This window comes from Vulpes vulpes, chromosome 1 (assembly GCF_048418805.1).
Source record: "Vulpes vulpes isolate BD-2025 chromosome 1, VulVul3, whole genome shotgun sequence".
In the NCBI taxonomy this organism is placed as follows: domain Eukaryota; kingdom Metazoa; phylum Chordata; class Mammalia; order Carnivora; family Canidae; genus Vulpes; species Vulpes vulpes.
The window spans coordinates 115,411,235-115,430,601 of record NC_132780.1 but is presented as its reverse complement, the minus strand read 5'-3'; the positions used below and the strand labels follow the sequence as shown (position 1 = coordinate 115,430,601).

Genomic DNA, 19,367 nt, shown 5'->3' with positions numbered 1-19,367 from the left:
GACTGAGCCAGCCAGGCACCCCAAGGAATACTTACTTTATTTTTTCTTAAGACTTTATTTATTTGAGAGAGTGAGCACATGAGAGAGAGAGAGCACACATGAGCGGGGGGAGGGGCAGAGGCAGAGGGAGAAGCAGGCTCCCCACTGAGCATGGAGCCCAACATGAGGCTCGATTCCAATCCTGAGATCATGACTTGAGCCAAAGGCAGACACTTAACCAACTGAGCCACCCAGGGGCCCCAGGAATACTTACTTTAAAATCAAATAGCTAGTGAATGTCAGCTTTAAGATTTGATTATAGGTCTGATATCAAAGGCTATTCCCATCACCTATACCATTCATTCATTAATATGAGGTAGCAAGTATATGGGGGTATTATAGTGATTAGAGTGACTTTGCCTCAAAATTACTTTCGGGGCCTTAAAAAATTCCTGCACCCTGCCTCAGTCTTTCACTCCTTCACCAACATACTTACTGATTACCTACTATATTAGCGTTCTCCAGAGAAACAGAACCAATAAGATACATATCACAAGATGAACATCATATAGTGCAAAAAAGTAAGGAAGCACTAAAAAAAATGAGGGTGAGAGAGAGGTGAGGGTATGTGAAAAGGATATAGGAGCCAGCCTGAAAGAGTCCCCAATGACCAGAGCTTGAACAATTTTAACAACAAAATAACTGTAGCATTCTATTTTGACACAAAGGATAAAATATTTCCTTGACTCCATACTGATATAAATAAATGATTGAATAAATAAATTGGGGGAGAAGAGAAATCTCCTTTGCAGAATAATTGTAAAAAATATATTTAGATACTCCCTTCTCCAAGAGGTGGGTATTAGTTCCCTTCTTGTTGAATGTGGGCTAGACTTAGTACCTGCTTCCAAAGAATAGAGTATGGAAAAGGAAGAATAGTAATGTAGCAGTAATTACTCGAGTCTTGTTAACAGGAAATTTCAGGAGGAAAGTTGGTGTGGGAGACTACATCTTTTATAACTTAAATCCTTTAATGTGATCTAAGTAGTTTAATTTAGGGTGTTTTATTTATATAATGAAGAAATCTAAGGCACCTGGGTTGTGTGGTTGGTTGAGAGACCGACTCTTGGTTTCTGCTCAGGTCGTTATCTCAGGGTCATGAGATTGAGCTGTGCATTGGGCTCTTGCACTCAGCAGAGTCCACTTGAGACTCTTTCTCCTTCTCCTTCTGCCCCACCCCTTAAAATAAATAATCTTTAAAAAAATCTAGTTAAGTAACAAAAAGAATTAAAAATAGGAAAATAAGAACACATCATTATTAGTGTTCAAAAGCTGGGAAGAGTGTCATCTAAAGATCAAAAACATTGAGGAATTTATGAAAAATGCAGTGCATATGGGATCAGGTTGATGGCAAAACCATACAGTGTGGAGAAATCTGCAACCCAATATGGACATAAAGGGGAAACAGTAGGAAAGTGAGTTTTCCCACTGCAATTCTGGAAAATCCCAAAGCTCAGAGACTTTGAAAAGTAGGAGAGGGTAGAGGTTGACTGTCTTAGTCTGTTCAGGCTGCTCTAACAAAGTATAGACTGGGTGACTTGTAAACAAAGACATTTATTTCTCACAGTTTTGGAGGCTGGAAGTCCAAATCATGGTGCCAGCATGGTTGGATTCTGGTGAAGGCCTTCTAGATTGCAGACTACCTACTTCATGCTGTACCCTTACATGGAACAGACAAGCTTTCCGGGCCTTGTTTCATAAGGGCACTAATCCCATTCACAAGGACTTTGCTCTCACGACCTCAACATTTCCCAAAGGCCCTGCCTCCTAATACCATCACCTTGGGGGTTAGGATTTCAACTTATGAATTTTGGGGAGACACAAACTTTCAGACCATAGCAATGGTCAAAGGTAATTAATTAGTAGACTTCAGAACAACCATAGCAGGGCAATTAGAATACCTAATTACAGCGCTTACTCACAGGGCTAAGCTACTAGCACATATTTCTATGAATTGAGGGTATCTACATCATGGACTTTAGGGGCAGAGAGAGAATCAGGGTTATACTTTAGAGAACTTCCAGTTTTCACTGTGAATGTGGTGCTCCTTTCTTCAGAAGGCACTCATCTAGTTGTTTACCTCATCCATCAATGTGTGATAATTTTGATAGCCAGAACTCTTTTTTTTTTTTTTTAAGATTTTGTCTATTTATTTGACAGAGAGAGCTTGCACACAAGCGGAGCGAATGTCAGGCAGAGGGAGAGGGAGAAGCAGGCTCCCCTCAGAATAGGGGGCCCAATGCAGGATTCCATCCCAAGACCCTGGGATGGTGGCCTGAGCCGAAGGCAGATACTTAACTGACTCAGCCACCCATATGCTCACCCAGAACTCTTTTTTTTTTTTTAAAGATTTTATTTATTTATTCATGAGAGACACAGAGAGAGATGCAGAGACACAGGCAGAGGGAGAAACAGGCTCCATACAGGGAGCCCAATGTGGGACTCAATCCTGGGTCTCCAGGATCAAGCCCTGGGCTGAAGGCGGTGCCAAACCGCTGAGCCACCCAGGCTACCCATCAGCCAGAACTCTTAAACTCAGCGTGGACATTCATGGTAGAGAAGAGTAATTTTTACGTGTATTAAAGTACTGATTCTTAGTAGTAGATACACATTAAAATCAAATAGGGAGCTTTCTTTAAAAAGGTGACTTCTATAGTGCATGCAGAATTTAAGAGTGCAGGCTACCCATCAGCCAGAACTCTTAAACTCAGCGTGGACATTCATGGTAGAGAAGAGTAATTTTTACGTGTATTAAAGTACTGATTCTTAGTAGTAGATACACATTAAAATCAAATAGGGAGCTTTCTTTAAAAAGGTGACTTCTATAGTGCATGCAGAATTGAGAACCACTGTGTTAGGGAAACCTAACCAGCTTCATCTGCCAATTCAGTTAACTGACTCACTAAATATTTAAGGAAAACCACTCTTTCAGCAAGAAAAAGTGACTTTAAGCTGAACAGAAGGAGGAATTGACCTTTGAGAAAACAAATTGAATATAATAGACAAAAGATAACATTTTTGTCCAAAAATATCCTAAAAAGTTCGAGAGCATGTAATCTCCGTAAAATAGCAATGAGTGTTCATTTCTCTAAGAAGTGAGAACAAGAAAGTTTTTGGAAATTAGAAACATGTTTTCTGAAATAAAAACTTCGGTAGCAGGCTGAATAGCAGCATAGTTACAGTAGATGACTAATGAACTAGATAGTGAAACCAAGGAGTTCTTCTAAAATATGGTACAAGAGGACAAAGAAGAAAATTATGAGCTATTGGACTTGCAAAATAGTTCTAGGAGAACTAACCACTCTAGAGCTAAAATTCTACACAATTGTAGTAAGTGTCTGGCATGGGAGACGGGCAGTGGACAGTTGGTGGGTAACATAGAGTATGTTAAAACCTTTAGTGGGAGGGGAGGAGATCATACTGTTTTAATTTAATATTTAAATTTTAATATTAAGATACTTTAGTTATCAATAAGCAGTTCCTTTTCTCTCAGCTTTATCCTCTCAGCTTTGCTTTTCTTTGTGTACACTTTCATCCTTAAACTGGCTTCTTTCTTTTGCAAGATGTCTGTATTTGAAATTATATGTTTTCTCTTTAAATTGGAAAGGGAAAGAGCATAGCTACCCACACCATCAAAGAAAAGTCCTGAAGTTTGTTATGTTTGGACCAATTTGAGACCAGTCACTGTGCCCAGAAAAAAAAATCACTTGCCAAGACCTGCCAGCCACTACCACTGAAGCACAAAGGCTGATTTAGAGGTACATACATAAGTGAAAATGGGGGAATTTCATGAAGTGGAGAGGAGAAAATACCAAATAAATGTCCACTGTAGTATGTTTCTCAAAATTGTTAGGGAGATTCATAAATCAAGCAGATAAAGTAGGAAAACAGGTATTGAGGAAAATAAAGTATGAGGCAAGGAAAAGTAAAAAAAATGGTGGTGGGGAGAGAACAGAATATGACCATCAGGGACAATATTTACAATAAATATGACTGGAATAAATTCTCTCTTTTTTTTTTTTCCCTTCTTTTTTCAAAAAAGGCTCTTAGATGGTATAGAACCAAATCTCCAGCTGGGGTGACTTCAGACAAATATAAAACAAAATAATGCAGAAGTTTTAAAAAGAAATATGCATGCTCTGGGGGCAAATGTTGAGTAGAAGAAAATGCACAGTAATTTGTTATCAAAATTTATTCCAAAGAGCAAACATCGACTTTTAAAAATATTTAATATAACTTTTTACCTAAGGAGATAATAATACACACTCTTCTCAAATACTCATGTAACACTTAACAAAAATACATCATGTAAGAGGGCTGTAAAGAAACTCTCAAATTCTAAAAATTAGATACTTTTTGAAAAAAGTTTATTTAGGTAACCTCCACACCCAAACTTGTTACTGCATGCTCTACTAACTGACCAGCCAGGCACCCCTAAAAATTAGGTACTATTTATTGCCAATCATAATACAAGGGAACAGTTCACATACACACATATAAGTTAACAAAGGTGGAGCCAAAAAAAGAAATACAACTACTTGGAAAACTATTTCAACTCAGGTTGAAGAGGATGTGAAAGTTGAAATTACAAGGAAGAAGAAGTCAAGATAATAAAAAGCAAATCACAGAAAAAATATAAAGGATTCATAACATGTGAAAGGGTATTCAGTCTCACTAGTCATCAAGGAGATGAAAGTTAAACAATAATAAGATATCTTGTTGCCCTTTGGACTGAGAAGAGCTCAAAAGATGTTGATTGCAGTCTTTTTTTCAGGATTGTCTTTAGTAGCAAAAATAATAAAAGAGGAAAAGGGAAAAAATGAGTATTGGTCAATGGAGAACAGCTAAATAAAGTATGGCTCTGTGCTACATAACACTATGTACATATTAGAAAGAATAAGGTAAATTGATATTTACTTACCTAGAAAGATGTTTATATTTCTAACTAAAAATAAAGCATGTTTCAGTGACATATATGGAATTATTTCATTTTTATAAAAAAATTTATGTGCATGTGATAATATCAAGAAAATTGGTTTCAAATTGATTCCCAACTAGGAGAGTAAAACAGAATAGATGGTGGTGGGGACTTTAATTTCTTCCCCACAAAAAATGGATGTAGTTGGGGTAGTATTTACTTTTTTGTTTTTCAATATAGTATTTTTTAAAATAATTTAAAATTTAGCTGAAACTACATACTATTTAGAAATTAACGACTATTCGGCAATTGACAGAATTGTACCTTGAGTAAATATTATAGTCTTAAATACATTTGTTAGAAAGACTGAAAAGTTAATTCATACTGTAGAAGAGAAAATGCATACATGTGGCAGAGGATTAAAATTCTATATAAGGATATACAGTAGGTTTTTCTCATGCCCTTTCCCCATTCCCCTTTTCAAAGGTGATCCTTCCAGAGAAATTCTGTGCATTTGTAGCATATACATATATATTCTTCTCCCCATCCCAGAGGATAGTATTATGTATAAGTTTATAGCTTTTTAAATAAAAAAATATATACATATAAATATATATGTATATGGGTGTGTGTGTATATATGTATATTTATATATACTGTATATAAAATATAGTTTGCTAGGGCTGCCATAAAATACCACAGAGTGGGAAGCTTAAACAAGAAATATTTTCTTGTAGCTCTGGAGGCTAGAAGTCCAAGATCAAGGTGTCAGCGGGTTTGATTTCTTCTGAGGCCTCTCCTCTTGACTTGTAGATGGGTGCCTTCTTGGAGTGTCTTCACTGGGTCATTTCCATGTCTGTGTGGTCTGTGTTTTAATCTCCTTTTCTTCTTTTTAAAAATATTTTATGTATTTGAGAGAAAGTGTGAGCAAGAGAGAAAGCACACGAGTAGGGACAGAAGGAGAGTGAGGGAGGAGCAGACTCCCCACTGAGCAGGGAGCCCGACTTGGGGCTCCATCCCAGGACCCTGAGATCATGACCTGGGCTGAAGACGGAAGCTCAACTGACTGAGCCACGAATGCACCCCTTAATCTCCTTTTCTTATAAGGACACTAGTCATACTAAATTAGGGTCCACTCTAATGACCCATTTTAATTTAATTACCTCTAATGATCCTATCTCCAGATAGGATCCAGTCACATTCCAGGGTACTAGGGTTTAGGACTTAAACATGAATTTAGGGGAGACACAATACAGCCCATTTTATAATTATACATATATACATACATTTTATTTATATTACACATATGTACAGACATACATATATATTTAGATTGAATATTTAGACATTATGATTCAATCCAATTTATTTATTTAAAGATTTTATTTATTTATTCATGAGAGAGAGAGAAGCAGAGACTCGGGCAGAGGAAGAAGCAGGCTCCATGCAGGGAGCCTGACGTGGAACTTGATCTGGGGTCTCTAGAGGACCACACCCTGGGCTGAAGGCGGTGCTAAACCGCTGAGCCACCCGGGCTGCCTGATTCAATCTATTTTAGATTGAACCATCTGACATGTAGTTTCTAGAGGGAGAAAAGGTCAAATGTGGGCAATTTCAGATGATTCAAAATAATACTGTGACATATTTAATCATTCTTTTAAAAAAGATTTTATGTATTTATTAGAGAGTGTGGGGGGTGGGGGAGGTGGGGAGGAGCAGAGGGAGAGAATCTCAAGCTGACTCTGCTGAGTGCAGACCCCAGCCCAGGGGCTCAGTCACATGACCCTGAGATCATGAACTGAACCAAAACCAAGAGTTGACGCTCAACCAACTAAGCCACCTAGGCACCCCTCTTTATTTATTTAGCAGTGAGGAAGGGCAGAGGGCGAGAGAGATTGACTCCCAAGCAGACTCCCAGCTGAGCGTGGAGCCTGATACAGGGTTTGATCTCACAACCCCAAGGTCATGATCTGAGCCAAAACCAAGGGTCAGCTTCCTAACTGCCACCTGAGTGCCCCCAATCATTCTCCTCCTTAAAAAAAAAAAAAAAAAAAAAAAAAAAAAAAAAAAAAATTCTTTTGATGAACTTTTGGGGTGTTTCCTTGTCCTTTGCTACTTGAAACAATTTTATAAAGAATGTCCTTGGGGTGCCTGGGTGGCTCAGTGGTTGATTGTCTGCCTTTGGCTCAGGGGGTGATCCTGGGATCCTGGGCTCCCACAGGAAGCCTGCTTCTCTTGCTGCCTCTCTGTCTCTCATGAAAAATAAATTTTAAAATCTTAAAAAATATATCTTTGAATAATGTCCCTTTGCACATACATGAATATGACTTATATAGTAAGTTTCTAGACATTGTTGCATCCAGAGAGGTACATGTTTCTGCATCAGAGAGGTAACAGATATGGGTCCACAATATGTCAGGAGGAGTTGATCTGGGTACTCTGCCACAGGCCTTCCATCAGCGGCAGGGTGACCTCAGCAGAAAGAGACTGGAGCCTTAAGGACAAAAGCAGATGCTGGGGGTTGGGGAGAGAATGTAAGAGATAGTATTGGGAGAGGCATTACCCACATCAAAGGAACCATATTGAAATATTCTCAATGGATTGTGACTAAAAATGACTACAGGACTTTTATTGTATAATTGTGATCAGTAAAGTCATGGGATCCACCCTAAATTTTACCCAAGGAGGAGGATCACCCCATAGAGATTTGTATTGGCAATGGAAGGTATTTTGTAGTTATTGCATTTTATGTGTCCTGCTCTTTCAGTGTTACAATTACTAATATGTCCTGTACATACATAATTGTTTGGATTTAATAGGTAAAATGTCTGGAATTAAACCACCAGACTGTTAAAAGCAGAGGGGTGTTCATACTTCATATGCTTTGTGCTTTTAAAATTTTTTACAAAGAGCAAGGATTACTTTTACAACTGAATTTTTTAAAGATTATTTATTTTAGGAAGAAGTTGGGGAGGGAGAGATAATCTCAAGCGGACTCCCCTGCTGAGTGCAGAGCCTGATGTGGGGCTCGATCCCACAACCCCTATATTATCACCTGAGCCAAAGTCAAGAGTTGAACACTCAACTGACTGAGCCACCCGGCACCCCGAGTTTTTAAAACTTAATGCATGAAATCTAGATATAATTTCTTAGCCAGGAGTGTTTGTAGTTTGTATGGACAAGAGCAAGAAAAGGATCTAATAAATTCCAAACTGTTTACAGTGGGTATTCCTGGAAAGCATGATTGTAGAACAGAATAACTTTTCCGTTTAACTTTATATATTTCTGTACTCTTTGAAATTTATTTATTTACTTACTTTTTATTTTAAAGATTTATTTAATCATGGGAGACACAGAGCGAGAGATCTCGGCAGAGACACAGGCAGAGGGAGAAGCAGGCTCCATGCAGGGAGCCTGATGTGGGACTTGATTCTGGGCCTCCAGGATCACACCCTGGGCCGAAGGCGGTGCTAAACTGATGAGCCACCCTGGCTGCCCTGAAAATAATTTTTAAACAAATTGGTTGCTTGTATAGTTTGTAAATAAACATTTAAAACCTTTGGCTTATTTCTTTTTCTTGAGGGACAGTTTGATTCAACTTCACAGTGAAAGCTCCAGGGGCAGGACTTTGTTCATTTCCTTTTCTTTTATATGTTGTAGTATCTCTGGGTTGGCATTTGGGAACCACCCTGACTAATTAAGCACCAAGCATGGATGGTGATACGAGTGACAGGAAGGAGCCAACAGATACTGTTAGAGGACGTAGGATGTCTGTAATAGCAGAAGAAATGAGGACTTCTGATAGCAGTTACACAAAGCAGAAGACAACATAGTACACTCATAAATTTATAAGTCCTCAACTACCCACCATGATGGAAAGCAGCTGCTGAAACCAAACAGAAAGGAAGGATTCTTTGGGCTCTAAAAAGCACCCTGTGCTGTCTCTGAACTATATAACACAGATGTGCCAGATTTCATGATATAGTGAGTTGAACAGGTAGACCAGGTAATAAGACATTCTAGATAGAGGGTTCTTAACTTAAAATATGCTGAAGGTGGTAAATGCAAATAATAACTCCTACAGCACAATACGGAAAGCAAAGATGCCTAAAGCATTAAATAAGAAATTAGAGCATATGTGTCCATAATGTCAAACATAAAAACTATAATCACGATTTTGTATATTTAATGACAGAAATGCTCACCTCAAGTAAAGTGTAGAATGCAAAATTGCTTATGGTCTAACATTTGTAAAAAATCAGTCTTATGCAGAAAAAAAATCCATAAGAAATATATAAGAACATCAGCAATAATTCTTGTGAATTCTGGTCAAGTGATGTGATTGAGAGTAGTTTCATTTTTTTCTTTATGTCTGGCTTTGTTTTCTAGGTATATGTTCTTTTTATTATAAGGAAAGTGTTAAAAACTTAAATAAGCAGTTGTAGAGTATAAAATTATATTTATTTCAATTACATTAGGGATATAAATGGCTGTGACTCAGACCAGAGATTTAAGCTTAGTTATGTTATCATTTCCATGGATCATGTTCTAGTTCAGTGGGTTAAGTCATTTTGATTGGAGAGAGCTAAGGATTTGCTAGAGATTTCAGATAAAGAAATAGAACACATTTAAAAACTGCCTATGTAGGCATTCCATAAAGCATTATAAATAATTGTAAATACTTAAGAATTCATTAAGCAACAATAAAATGGAATTAAGTATAGCGGTTAAAAAGATTTCCCACAAACTATGGACAAATTATGTTTAAGCAATGTGCCAAAAAATGTTTTCAACTAAGACCTTTTAATTCTAATTTGAAAACTTGATGCTAAGAGTTAGATTTTTCTTCATTGTATCAAAGACAGAATTTAATCTTTACCACTAATTTGGTTCTTGGTGGAAAAAAAACACAATTTGCCCCTGAACAATTAGACCTAGTTTAAAATGCTAGTACTTATTTTTGGTAGCTTCACATTTCCTCTGTAGTAGGAAAATTGGGGATGATTGGTAATGAGATAGAATTTTATACTGAAAACAATTAGATGTATAAATAGATTTTTTTAATTAAAAATTTTAAATCTTCATAAATTCTGGGTTTTTTAAATTTAGGAAACGGAGACATGGAACTGTACAATGAGGAGGGGGCTGTCTTCAGTGGGCGATGGGAGCAGTTTAAAGTCCTGTCAGGAGAAAAATCATCCTGAATCCACTGATTCCTGCTATTCCATGCCATGAAAATAGATTGAAACTGGTCCTATGAATAGTGAATCCAGGCTGTAAGATCTCAGATTCTGTAGTTTACACTCTGGGTGTTTCAGAGCTTCACATAATAAACTGATGAAAAAGATGAACGAGAATTTCAAATTACCCAAAGAGATTTGCATCAAACGGTTTCTTTTCCTTTTTAAACAGAATGATTGAGATACAATTCACATACCATAAAGTTTAAAGTGAAATTCATTGGTTTTTAGTATATTTGCAGAGTTGTGAAACCATCACCATAATCTAATTTTAAAACATCTCATCATCGCCAAAAGAACAAACACTTTCCCTATACTCCCAGACCCCCTTAGCAGACATTCCTCATCTTCCTCAGCTCCTGGCAAACACTAATTTACTTTCAATCTCTATAAATTTTCATGTTCTAGAATTTAAAGTAGATGGGATCATACAATATGCAGTTTTCTGTGGTTGGCTTCCTTCACATTGCATGATGTTTTCAAAGTTCATCCATGCTGTAGAAGGTATCAGTACTTCTTTCCTTTTTATTGTTGAGTTATATTCTGTAGTGTGAATATATCACAATTTATTTATCCCTTCATCAGTTCATATGCATTTGGATTTTCTCTTCTTAGAGATGACGAATATTCTTCATGTACAAGTTTTTGTATGTGAACAATTGTTTTCAGTTATCTTGATAATATCTAGGAGTAGAAATGCTTGGTCATATGGTAACTATGTGTAACATTTTGAGGAACTGCCAAATTGTTCCATAGTGGCGGTACCATTTTTTTAATCCCACCGGCAATATATGAGAGCTCCAATTTCTCTACATTTTCACCAATACTTGTTATGGATCGTCATTTTTATTTTAGCCATCCTAGCAGATATGAGGTCATATCTCATATGTTTGTTTTTTTGTTTTTTAAGATTTTATTTATTTATTTGAGAAAGAGAGAGCATGAGCAGGGCAGAGTGGAGGAAGTGCAGAGGGAGAGGGAAAAGCAGACTCCCCACTGAGCAGGGAGCCCCATGCTAGGTTGGGCCCACCCCAGGACCCTGAGATCATGACCTGAGCCGAAGGCAGACGCTTAACTGACTGAGCCACCCAGGTGCACAATACATGATTTTTATTTATATTTTCCTAATGGCAAATGTTACTGAACATCTTTTCATGTGTTTATTGGCCGTTTTTATATTTTCCTTGGAGAAACATCTATTCAGATTTTGTGCCCATTTTTAAATTGGGTTGCCTTTTTTTCTTTTTTTAAGATTTTATTTATTTGAGAAAGTGAGCAGGCGAGAGAACATGAACAGGGGACAGAGCTGGGGGAGAAGCAGGCTCCCCACTGAGTAGGGAGCCTGATGCAGGACTCAATCCTAGGACTCCAGGATCGTGACCTGAGCCGAAGGCAGACACCCAACCAATGGAGCCATCCAGGCGCCCCAAATTGGGTTGTGTTTTTTTTTGGGGGGGGTTGTCTTTTAATTATTGACTTGTAAGAGTTCTTTACATAGCCTATATACAGTTTCCTTATTAGAGACATGATTTGTCAATATTTTCTCCCATTCTATGGATTATTTTTTTCACTTTCTTGATGGTGTCCTCTGAGCATGAAAAATCTTTAATTTTGAAATCTAATATATTTATATTTTTCTTGTGTCGTTGTGCTTTTGGTTTCATATCTAAGAGTTTTAAAGTGTTAGCTATTATGTTGAACCATGATATGATTCTTTCTTTCTTATTTTTTTTGATCTGATTCTTTCCAAGTTAATTTTTGCATGTGTTATAAGATAGGGATCTAACTTTATTCTCTTGCATGCGAATATCTCATTGCCCCAGCATCATTTGTTGAAAATGTTGTTTGTTCCCCCATTGAATGGTTTTGGCATCCTTGTTGAAAACTACTTCGCCACAAATATAAGGGTTTATTTCTGGGCTCTTAATTCGATTCCATCGATCTGTGTGTCTTTCTTTATGCCAGTACCACACTATCTTGGTTACTGTAAATTTGTAGTAGTTTTTAAAATTGTGAACCCTCTTTTTTCTTTTCAGTCTTTCTAAATAGTGCCTGACAGTAGAATTCTATTTCAAAAATTTAACACCTGTCTAAAGCAGATTATTTGAATATTTTGTTTTATGAGAAAACTATAAATCAAGTTGCTTTTTATTTGCATATGGCCTCTGATTGAGGTTTTGTTTTCTGTGAGCAGGGGCCTTATGAGAAAATAAGTTTTTTGGGCTAGATATTACCACTTATTGTTCAGGACAATAAGATATAAATTGAAACAGAAGGAATATAATAGTTGAAGACATGGTTTTGTTAAAATGTACCATACTGTGTTTTCTTTTCTTTTCTTTTCTTTTTTTTCTTTTCCTTTCTTTTTTTTTTTTTTTTTTTTTTTTTTTTTGCTGCGGAGGTAGAGGAGGTAGAGAAGCACTATGAAAATAGTTAAGGACTTAGTAGAGTCAGATAGTATTAAATTAGAATCCTGCCTCACCATTTAGCTGTGTGATGTGGACAAATTACTAAATTATTTCAATGCCACTTACCTTATAAATTAGCGAATATGAGATGAGGTTGTGTGTATAAAATAGTTATATCATTATTTGTCTCAAAATAATTTTTAAAGTGTTTATGAACAGAACATTGATTAAATCTGGAGATGTCAAACATTTTATATTTGTAGCACAATTTTTTGCTTTCCCTTTTTTTCCCTTTGTTTTTTATCTATATTTTTTATTAAGGTGTAATTGATGTGTCACAAAACTCACTCTTTTAAAGCATATAATTTAGTGCTTTTGAGCACATTGACGAAGTTCTGCAGTCATCTCCACAATCCAGTTCAAGAGCATCATCCCTAAAAGAAACTCCTACCCATTAGCCATCACCCCTTGTTCCCTCTCCCCACTCCTGACAACCATAAATCTACTTTCTGTCTCTATGGATTTGCTTCTGGGCATTTCATATAAATGGAATTATGCAGTATGTGACCTTTTATGTTAGGCTTCTTTCACTTAACATAATGTTTTCATGTGTTACCCAGGCTGTAGCATGTATCTGTACTTTATATCTTTGTATCGCTGCATAATATTCTCTTGTGTGGACATAGCACATTTTACAAATCCATTCGTTATTCACATGAGCATTGGGCTTGTTTCAATTCACTGGCTATTATGAGTATTGCTGCAACAAACATCCCTGTACAAGTTTTTGTGTGAAGTTTTTTTCAGTCCTTTTGGGTATATACCTAGGTGGCATCGCTGGATCATAGAGTGATTCTGTGTTTTACCTATTTGAGGAACTGCCAAACTGTTTTCCAAAATGATGATATCATTTTACATTCCTACCAGCAATCTGTGAGGTAAAAGTACACTTTTGAATATAAACATGTATTTTTGCCAGTTTTATTAAGGTATCATTGACAAATATTGTATATATTTAAGGTATACAGTGAGAAAACATCTGATATCTATTTATACATTATGAAATGATTACCACAGCTAAGCTAATTAATATCCATGCACTACTGGGTATTTACCCCAAAGATACAGATGTTGTGAAATGATGGGACACCTGCACCCCAATGTTTATAGCAGCAATGATCACAATAGCCAAACTGTGGAAGGAGTCAGGATGTTCTTCAACAGATGAATGTATAAAGAAGATGTGGTATGTGTATACACACACACACACACACACACACACACACACACAATGGAATATTACTCAGCCATCAGAAAGGATGAATACCTACCATTTACATCCACAGAACTGGAGGGTATTATGCTAAGTGAAATAAGTTAGTCGGAGAAAGACAGTTACCGTATGGTTTCACTCATATGTGGAATATAATAGTGAAAGGAACCATAAGGGAAGGGGGGAAAACTGGGGAAGAATTACAGAGGAAGACAAACCATGAGAGACTCCTAACTCTGGGAAACAAACAAACGTTTGCAGAAGGAGAGGGGGGTGTGGGGAGTACAGTAATTGGGTGACAGACTTTAAGGAGGGCACATGATGAGATGAGCACTGTGTGTTATACTATATGTTGGCAAATTGATAAAAACAAAAAATAATTATAGTTTAAAAACCAAAAAAATCAATAAATAAAATAATTATAGATTCAAAGTTACAAAAATGTTATGTACTATTGAATCCATGCACTAGTGATGTTCTTTCCCCTAGTAGTGACATATATCAAAACTAGGAAGTTGACATTTGTTAACCAACTTTTAAATTTATCTTCTTTTAAATGATTTTTAAAATTCCCTGTGCTGCCCAATATGGTAACCACTAGCTACATGTAACTATTTAATTTAAATTACTTAAAATTAGGGGATCCCTGGGTGGCGCAGCGGTTTGGCGCCTGCCTTTGGCCCAGGGCGCGATCCTGGAGACCAGGGATCGAATCCCACGTCGAGCTCCCGGTGCATGGAGCCTGCTTCTGTCTCTGCCTCTCTCTCTCTCTGTGTGTGACTATCATAAAAAAAAAAAAAAAAAAAAAAAAAAAAAAAGCCTTTTTGAGGGGGCACCTGGGTGGCTCAGTTGGTTAAGCATCTGTCTTCAGCTCAAGTCATGATCTCGGCTCAGGGTCCTGGGATCAAGCCTTGCATCAGGCTCTCCACTCCGGGGTGACCGAGTCTGCTTCTCCATCTCCTTCTAAGATCTCTCTTGCTCTCGCTGTCTCTCAAATAAATAAAATATGCAGAAGTCTTTTTTGTGGAGATACTTTTTTTCTCTTGGGTAGATCCTTAGGAGTAGAACTGTAGGGTGTATAATAAGCATTTCCATTCCTAGATATTTACTCAACAGAAAGAAAGACTATATCCATGAAAAATGTTACGCAAGAATGTTCATGGGTGGCCAAAACTTTATTCATAGTGGCCAAAACACAGCCCAGGTGTTCATCAACAGAAAAGTGAGTAAACAAACTGAACTATAAACTCCCACACAATTATACATTGATACTCAGCAATAAAAAGGAACAAACTGCTGAATAAATTTCAGAAACATTATGCTTAGTGAAAGCTTGACACAACAGAATCCTCAGTTAATGCATTATAAAGTTCAGTGCTGAAAAAAATGAGAACACTGGTTGTCTTTGTGGGTGTAGGGGAAGGTATTGATTAGGTAATGTCATGAGAACTTACTCCAGTGATGGTAATGTTCTGTACCTTGATAGGAGTTGGGCACACAGGTGTGTGCATTAGTCAGCACTCACTGAATGTTAACACTTAAGAATTGTGCATTTTACCATGTGTAAATTTTCCTGCAAGGGTCAAAAGCAGTTTTAAAAGTTGTGATTTTGTTACAATTGATCTCAGAACTATGCTTTGAGAACCGTTGGATTTAACTAACTTCAGAAACAATTCTTTCTTCCTATAAAAAACAGTAATTCATAGATTACTAATTAACATTTTGAAATTTTTCTTTAAAAATTCATGGTGGCACTTTAAATATTTTAAAATATTTTGTAGCAAGATTCGTATTTAATTATATAAATATTGTATTAAAAGTAACATTTCCTTATAAGGAGGTTAATGAATCCGTGGACAAGGATGTATGACAATATTATATAGTTTATTATTTCAATAAGTGTTCTTTTTTAATGTGCGGAATGCAATTTTAATATCAGGAGTAATGTATGGAAACAATTGTGCATTGATAGATGTAATTGAATTGGTTAAAATGTGGTTTGAAATAGATCTTTATAGTGACATTGTGTAAACTGGCTGATATACCTTTCAGGTAAATCCCGGCCTCCCACCTCCCCCCACCCCCATGCAATGAATATGTTTACTTATGTGATAGGCCTCTAGTATTACTTAATTTAAGATTCTAGAAGTTAAGAAGATTGGAACTTCATGCATCTTAAATGGAACATGAAGCTACAAACTTTCAAAAGTGCTCCAGAGGAACAACTAGAACTGTGACACAAATGACCAAATGCTGACTCATGGATATACAGGAAATCTGACTTTATGGGTTTATAGGTGAAATTATATGTTCAGCTCTCTTGACACATCCCAAATAATACGCCCCCTCCCCCTGCCCGCCCGCCCACCCCCAGGATAGGCTATCAGTCAGATGCCTGAAATTCCACCAACTAAAGATACCTGCCTTTCTAAATTTTCCTGATAGGAATCTCCTGGTGGCATTCATTAAATTTCAGTCTCCTCCCTTAAAGATTAAAATACCTCCCGTAGTGACTGATTCAGTGGGTGGGGTGGGGGATGGGCTGACAATTTGTAGTTTTTAACTAGCACTTTGTTGAAAATACAGATTCCTGGGCCCTACCCAGCGCTTCTCCTTAGGGAAGAAGCCCCCAAATGCACATGTTTCAGAGCCTATAGAATGTACCAATCTAAAGGCTGTCTTCTAGTGTCACTGCCCTCAGGGGAGACCCTTGAGTAAATTCTCAGTCACTATCACAACAGAGAAGAGGGAAGTAGGAAATTGAGGGAAGATAATTTTAGAATTGAGGGCAGAGCTTAGCGTAGGACCCAGGTGGAGTAAAGTAAGAACTTGAGGGGCTGGGAGCATGTCTGAGAGAAAAGAATCTCCTGGGAACCATCCAATGGTTATAGGTACTTGCTGCCATTTTTTAGGGGGTGGGGCACATGGGCAACCCACTGGAGAATGACTTTTTATAGCAAGTACATTCATTAGCTTTCAAGTGGTAGGGAGAATTCAGGGTCCTTCTGTATGCTACTGAAAATCTGCATGCCATAGGTTGCCAGTCCTTGTTTTATGTGGTGCTAATGGAAACCTAGCAACTATAAACATCCACTGATTTTTCTCTTGTGTAGTAAGAAGAAAACAGAACTTATAGACCATCTTCTGGCAGAAGATGATAGATTTGGATCAGAGACGGGAGGCGTTGGAAGCCAGGAATCAAAAGTGAAGAAATTCTGCAAGCCTTTGGGTGAGAAAGGTGACAGGGATTTCTTTATTGACTCATATATCCCATGTCGTCATTATGTGTTTATCTGATGTGAGTGTGTTGCTTATAGGCGGATGTGTGCCATCCCAGATGTTAGGGAGAAGGTGAAATAAGCTGCTGGCAGTGAGTCTTGAGTGCACACTTTTCCTTGGGCTGCTTCAGCCAGTACTTCTGTCATTAGCTTGTCAGCATTCACTTCTACTTATTTTCCAGGACCCTTCCTCCACCTTTCCAGGGCCAAAGCTACACCTGAAATACCTTCATTATTATTCATAGCTAACATTTGTCGAATTCTTTTTGCTGCTAGGCACCGTGCTGCTGTGTTCCCCCTTCATTTTTCATTCCTTTCTCAAAATAAGCCAATGGTCTAGATGCTTTGATTATGATCCATTTTGTAGACAAAACATCTGAATATCTGAGGTTCCAAGAGGCTATCTAGCTTGCCCAGAACCTCACAGCTAGGAAATGGCAGAACTAGATTTGAAACCCATGCTTTCTGTTTTTCTTTCTTTCTTTCTTTCATTTATTTATTTATTTATTTATTTATTTTTAAAGAGAGAGCCTACATGCAGGTGCCTGCACACTAGAATAGAGAGTGGGAAGAGGGGCAAAGGGATAGAGGATCCCAAGCAGGCTCCATGCCTAGTGAGGGACCTACATGGGCTCGATCCCACAACCCCCAGATCATGGCCTGAACTGAAATCGAGAGCTGGACTCTTAACCACCAAGTCACCCCTAAGCTCATGCTTTCTTTATTATTATTATTATTATTATTATTATTATTATTATTATTTATGATAGTCACACACACAGAGAGAGAGAGAGAGAGGCAGAGACATAGGCAGAGGGAGAAGCAGGCTCCATGCACCAGGAGCCCGACATGGGATTCGATCCCGGGTCTCCAGGATTGCGCCCTGGGCCAAAGGCAGGTGCCAAACCGCTGCGCCACCCAGGGATCCCATGCTTTCTGACTTCTAATTCCACACTCCGAAAATGGGAAACTGCACTTGCACCTCCTTCAGTGCACCAGAACAGGTATCCCAACTGGACAGACCACTTTTAAAAGGCTGTCAGTCCCTGAGATCTAAAAGCATTCAGGTTTTCATTATGAAATTCTTGAAAATCAGAGAAGAGAAAGAAATCACCTATAATATTGTTGACGTTACATAACTATGACAAATTTTTTCATGTATTTGCTTTCAGGCTTTGTTTGGCATATGAATATATTTCCCTATAATACGTATATTCTTTAGCATCCTGACATTTAATTTTTTTTCAATTTTTAAAAATTTTTTTAAAGATTTTATTCATTCACTCATGAAAGACATAGAGAGGCAGAGACATAGGCAGAGGGAGAAGCAGGCTCCACGTAGAAGCCTGATGTGGAACTCCATCCTAGGACTCCAGGATCACGCCCTGAGCCAAAGGCAGATGCTTAACCACTGAGCTCCTCAGGCGTCCTGTATCCTGACATTTTATTTTTATTTTTATTTTTTTAATAATAAATTTATTTTTTATTGGTGTTCAATTTGCCAACATACTATCCTGACATTTTAAATACAAATAGAATTTTCATACTTCTACCCAGAGTTTAATGACTCCTGAAGGATAACATAAGACTTCTAGTAGTTTGAGAAAGGCTAGCAAACAAATGAATGAATTGAGTGAGTGGCTGCTTCCATGCATAGACTAATTACATGTTTGTGCGCCTGTCACTTTTGTTTTTTCTGTGTTCAGAGAGGAGGACCATTGTTCTAGTTTAAATTCTGTAGAACACTTCAAACAGTATCATGAACAAAGAACATCCTCTGCCAACTCAAGTATGTTTTACCTGTCTTTCCAGGTCTTGCACAAATCCCCACTGCCTTTAAACCTTTCTAGATTTCTAACTGCATAATGATCTTTTTCTATTCCAGTCTTCTCAAGCACTTTCTGGATACACCTCACATTTGACTTTCACCATGCTCTCCATCTGCTAGTTATGTTTTTTGTCCTGTTTTCTTATACTTTTTTTCTCTCCATGGCAGTTAAGCCAGTGCTTTTTCATGATGTCACTTTTGTTTTTTAGCATTTTGATATTCAAACTAACCTACTCTAACATATTAGTATATCTTTAAACTTTCTGGTGGTCTTTCCATGCCTTGTAGGTTCCTATCACTGTAATCATGCCAGAAATGACAGAGAATGAGACTCCTACAAAAAAACAGCACAGGTATGTAGTCTTGGTCCCAAAATAATATAG

General features: G+C 37.4%; 1 protein-coding gene across 2 annotated transcripts in view; it reads left to right on the top strand.

Annotated features, from left to right (window-relative positions):
- Positions 1-19,367, top strand: part of USF3 (upstream transcription factor family member 3) — a 47,537-nt gene that overhangs the window by 7,709 nt on the left and 20,461 nt on the right. Inside the window, exons 2-3 of one of the 2 annotated variants that reach the window (XM_072723455.1) lie at positions 16,992-17,107; positions 19,273-19,337. In XM_072723455.1, the coding sequence (XP_072579556.1) occupies positions 19,291-19,337 (47 nt within the window). In that variant the 5' untranslated portion in view covers positions 16,992-17,107; positions 19,273-19,290. Of the gene's footprint in view, positions 1-16,988; positions 17,117-19,272; positions 19,338-19,367 lie in introns of those variants that run through there. The other variant, XM_072723461.1, reaches the window with a different exon arrangement.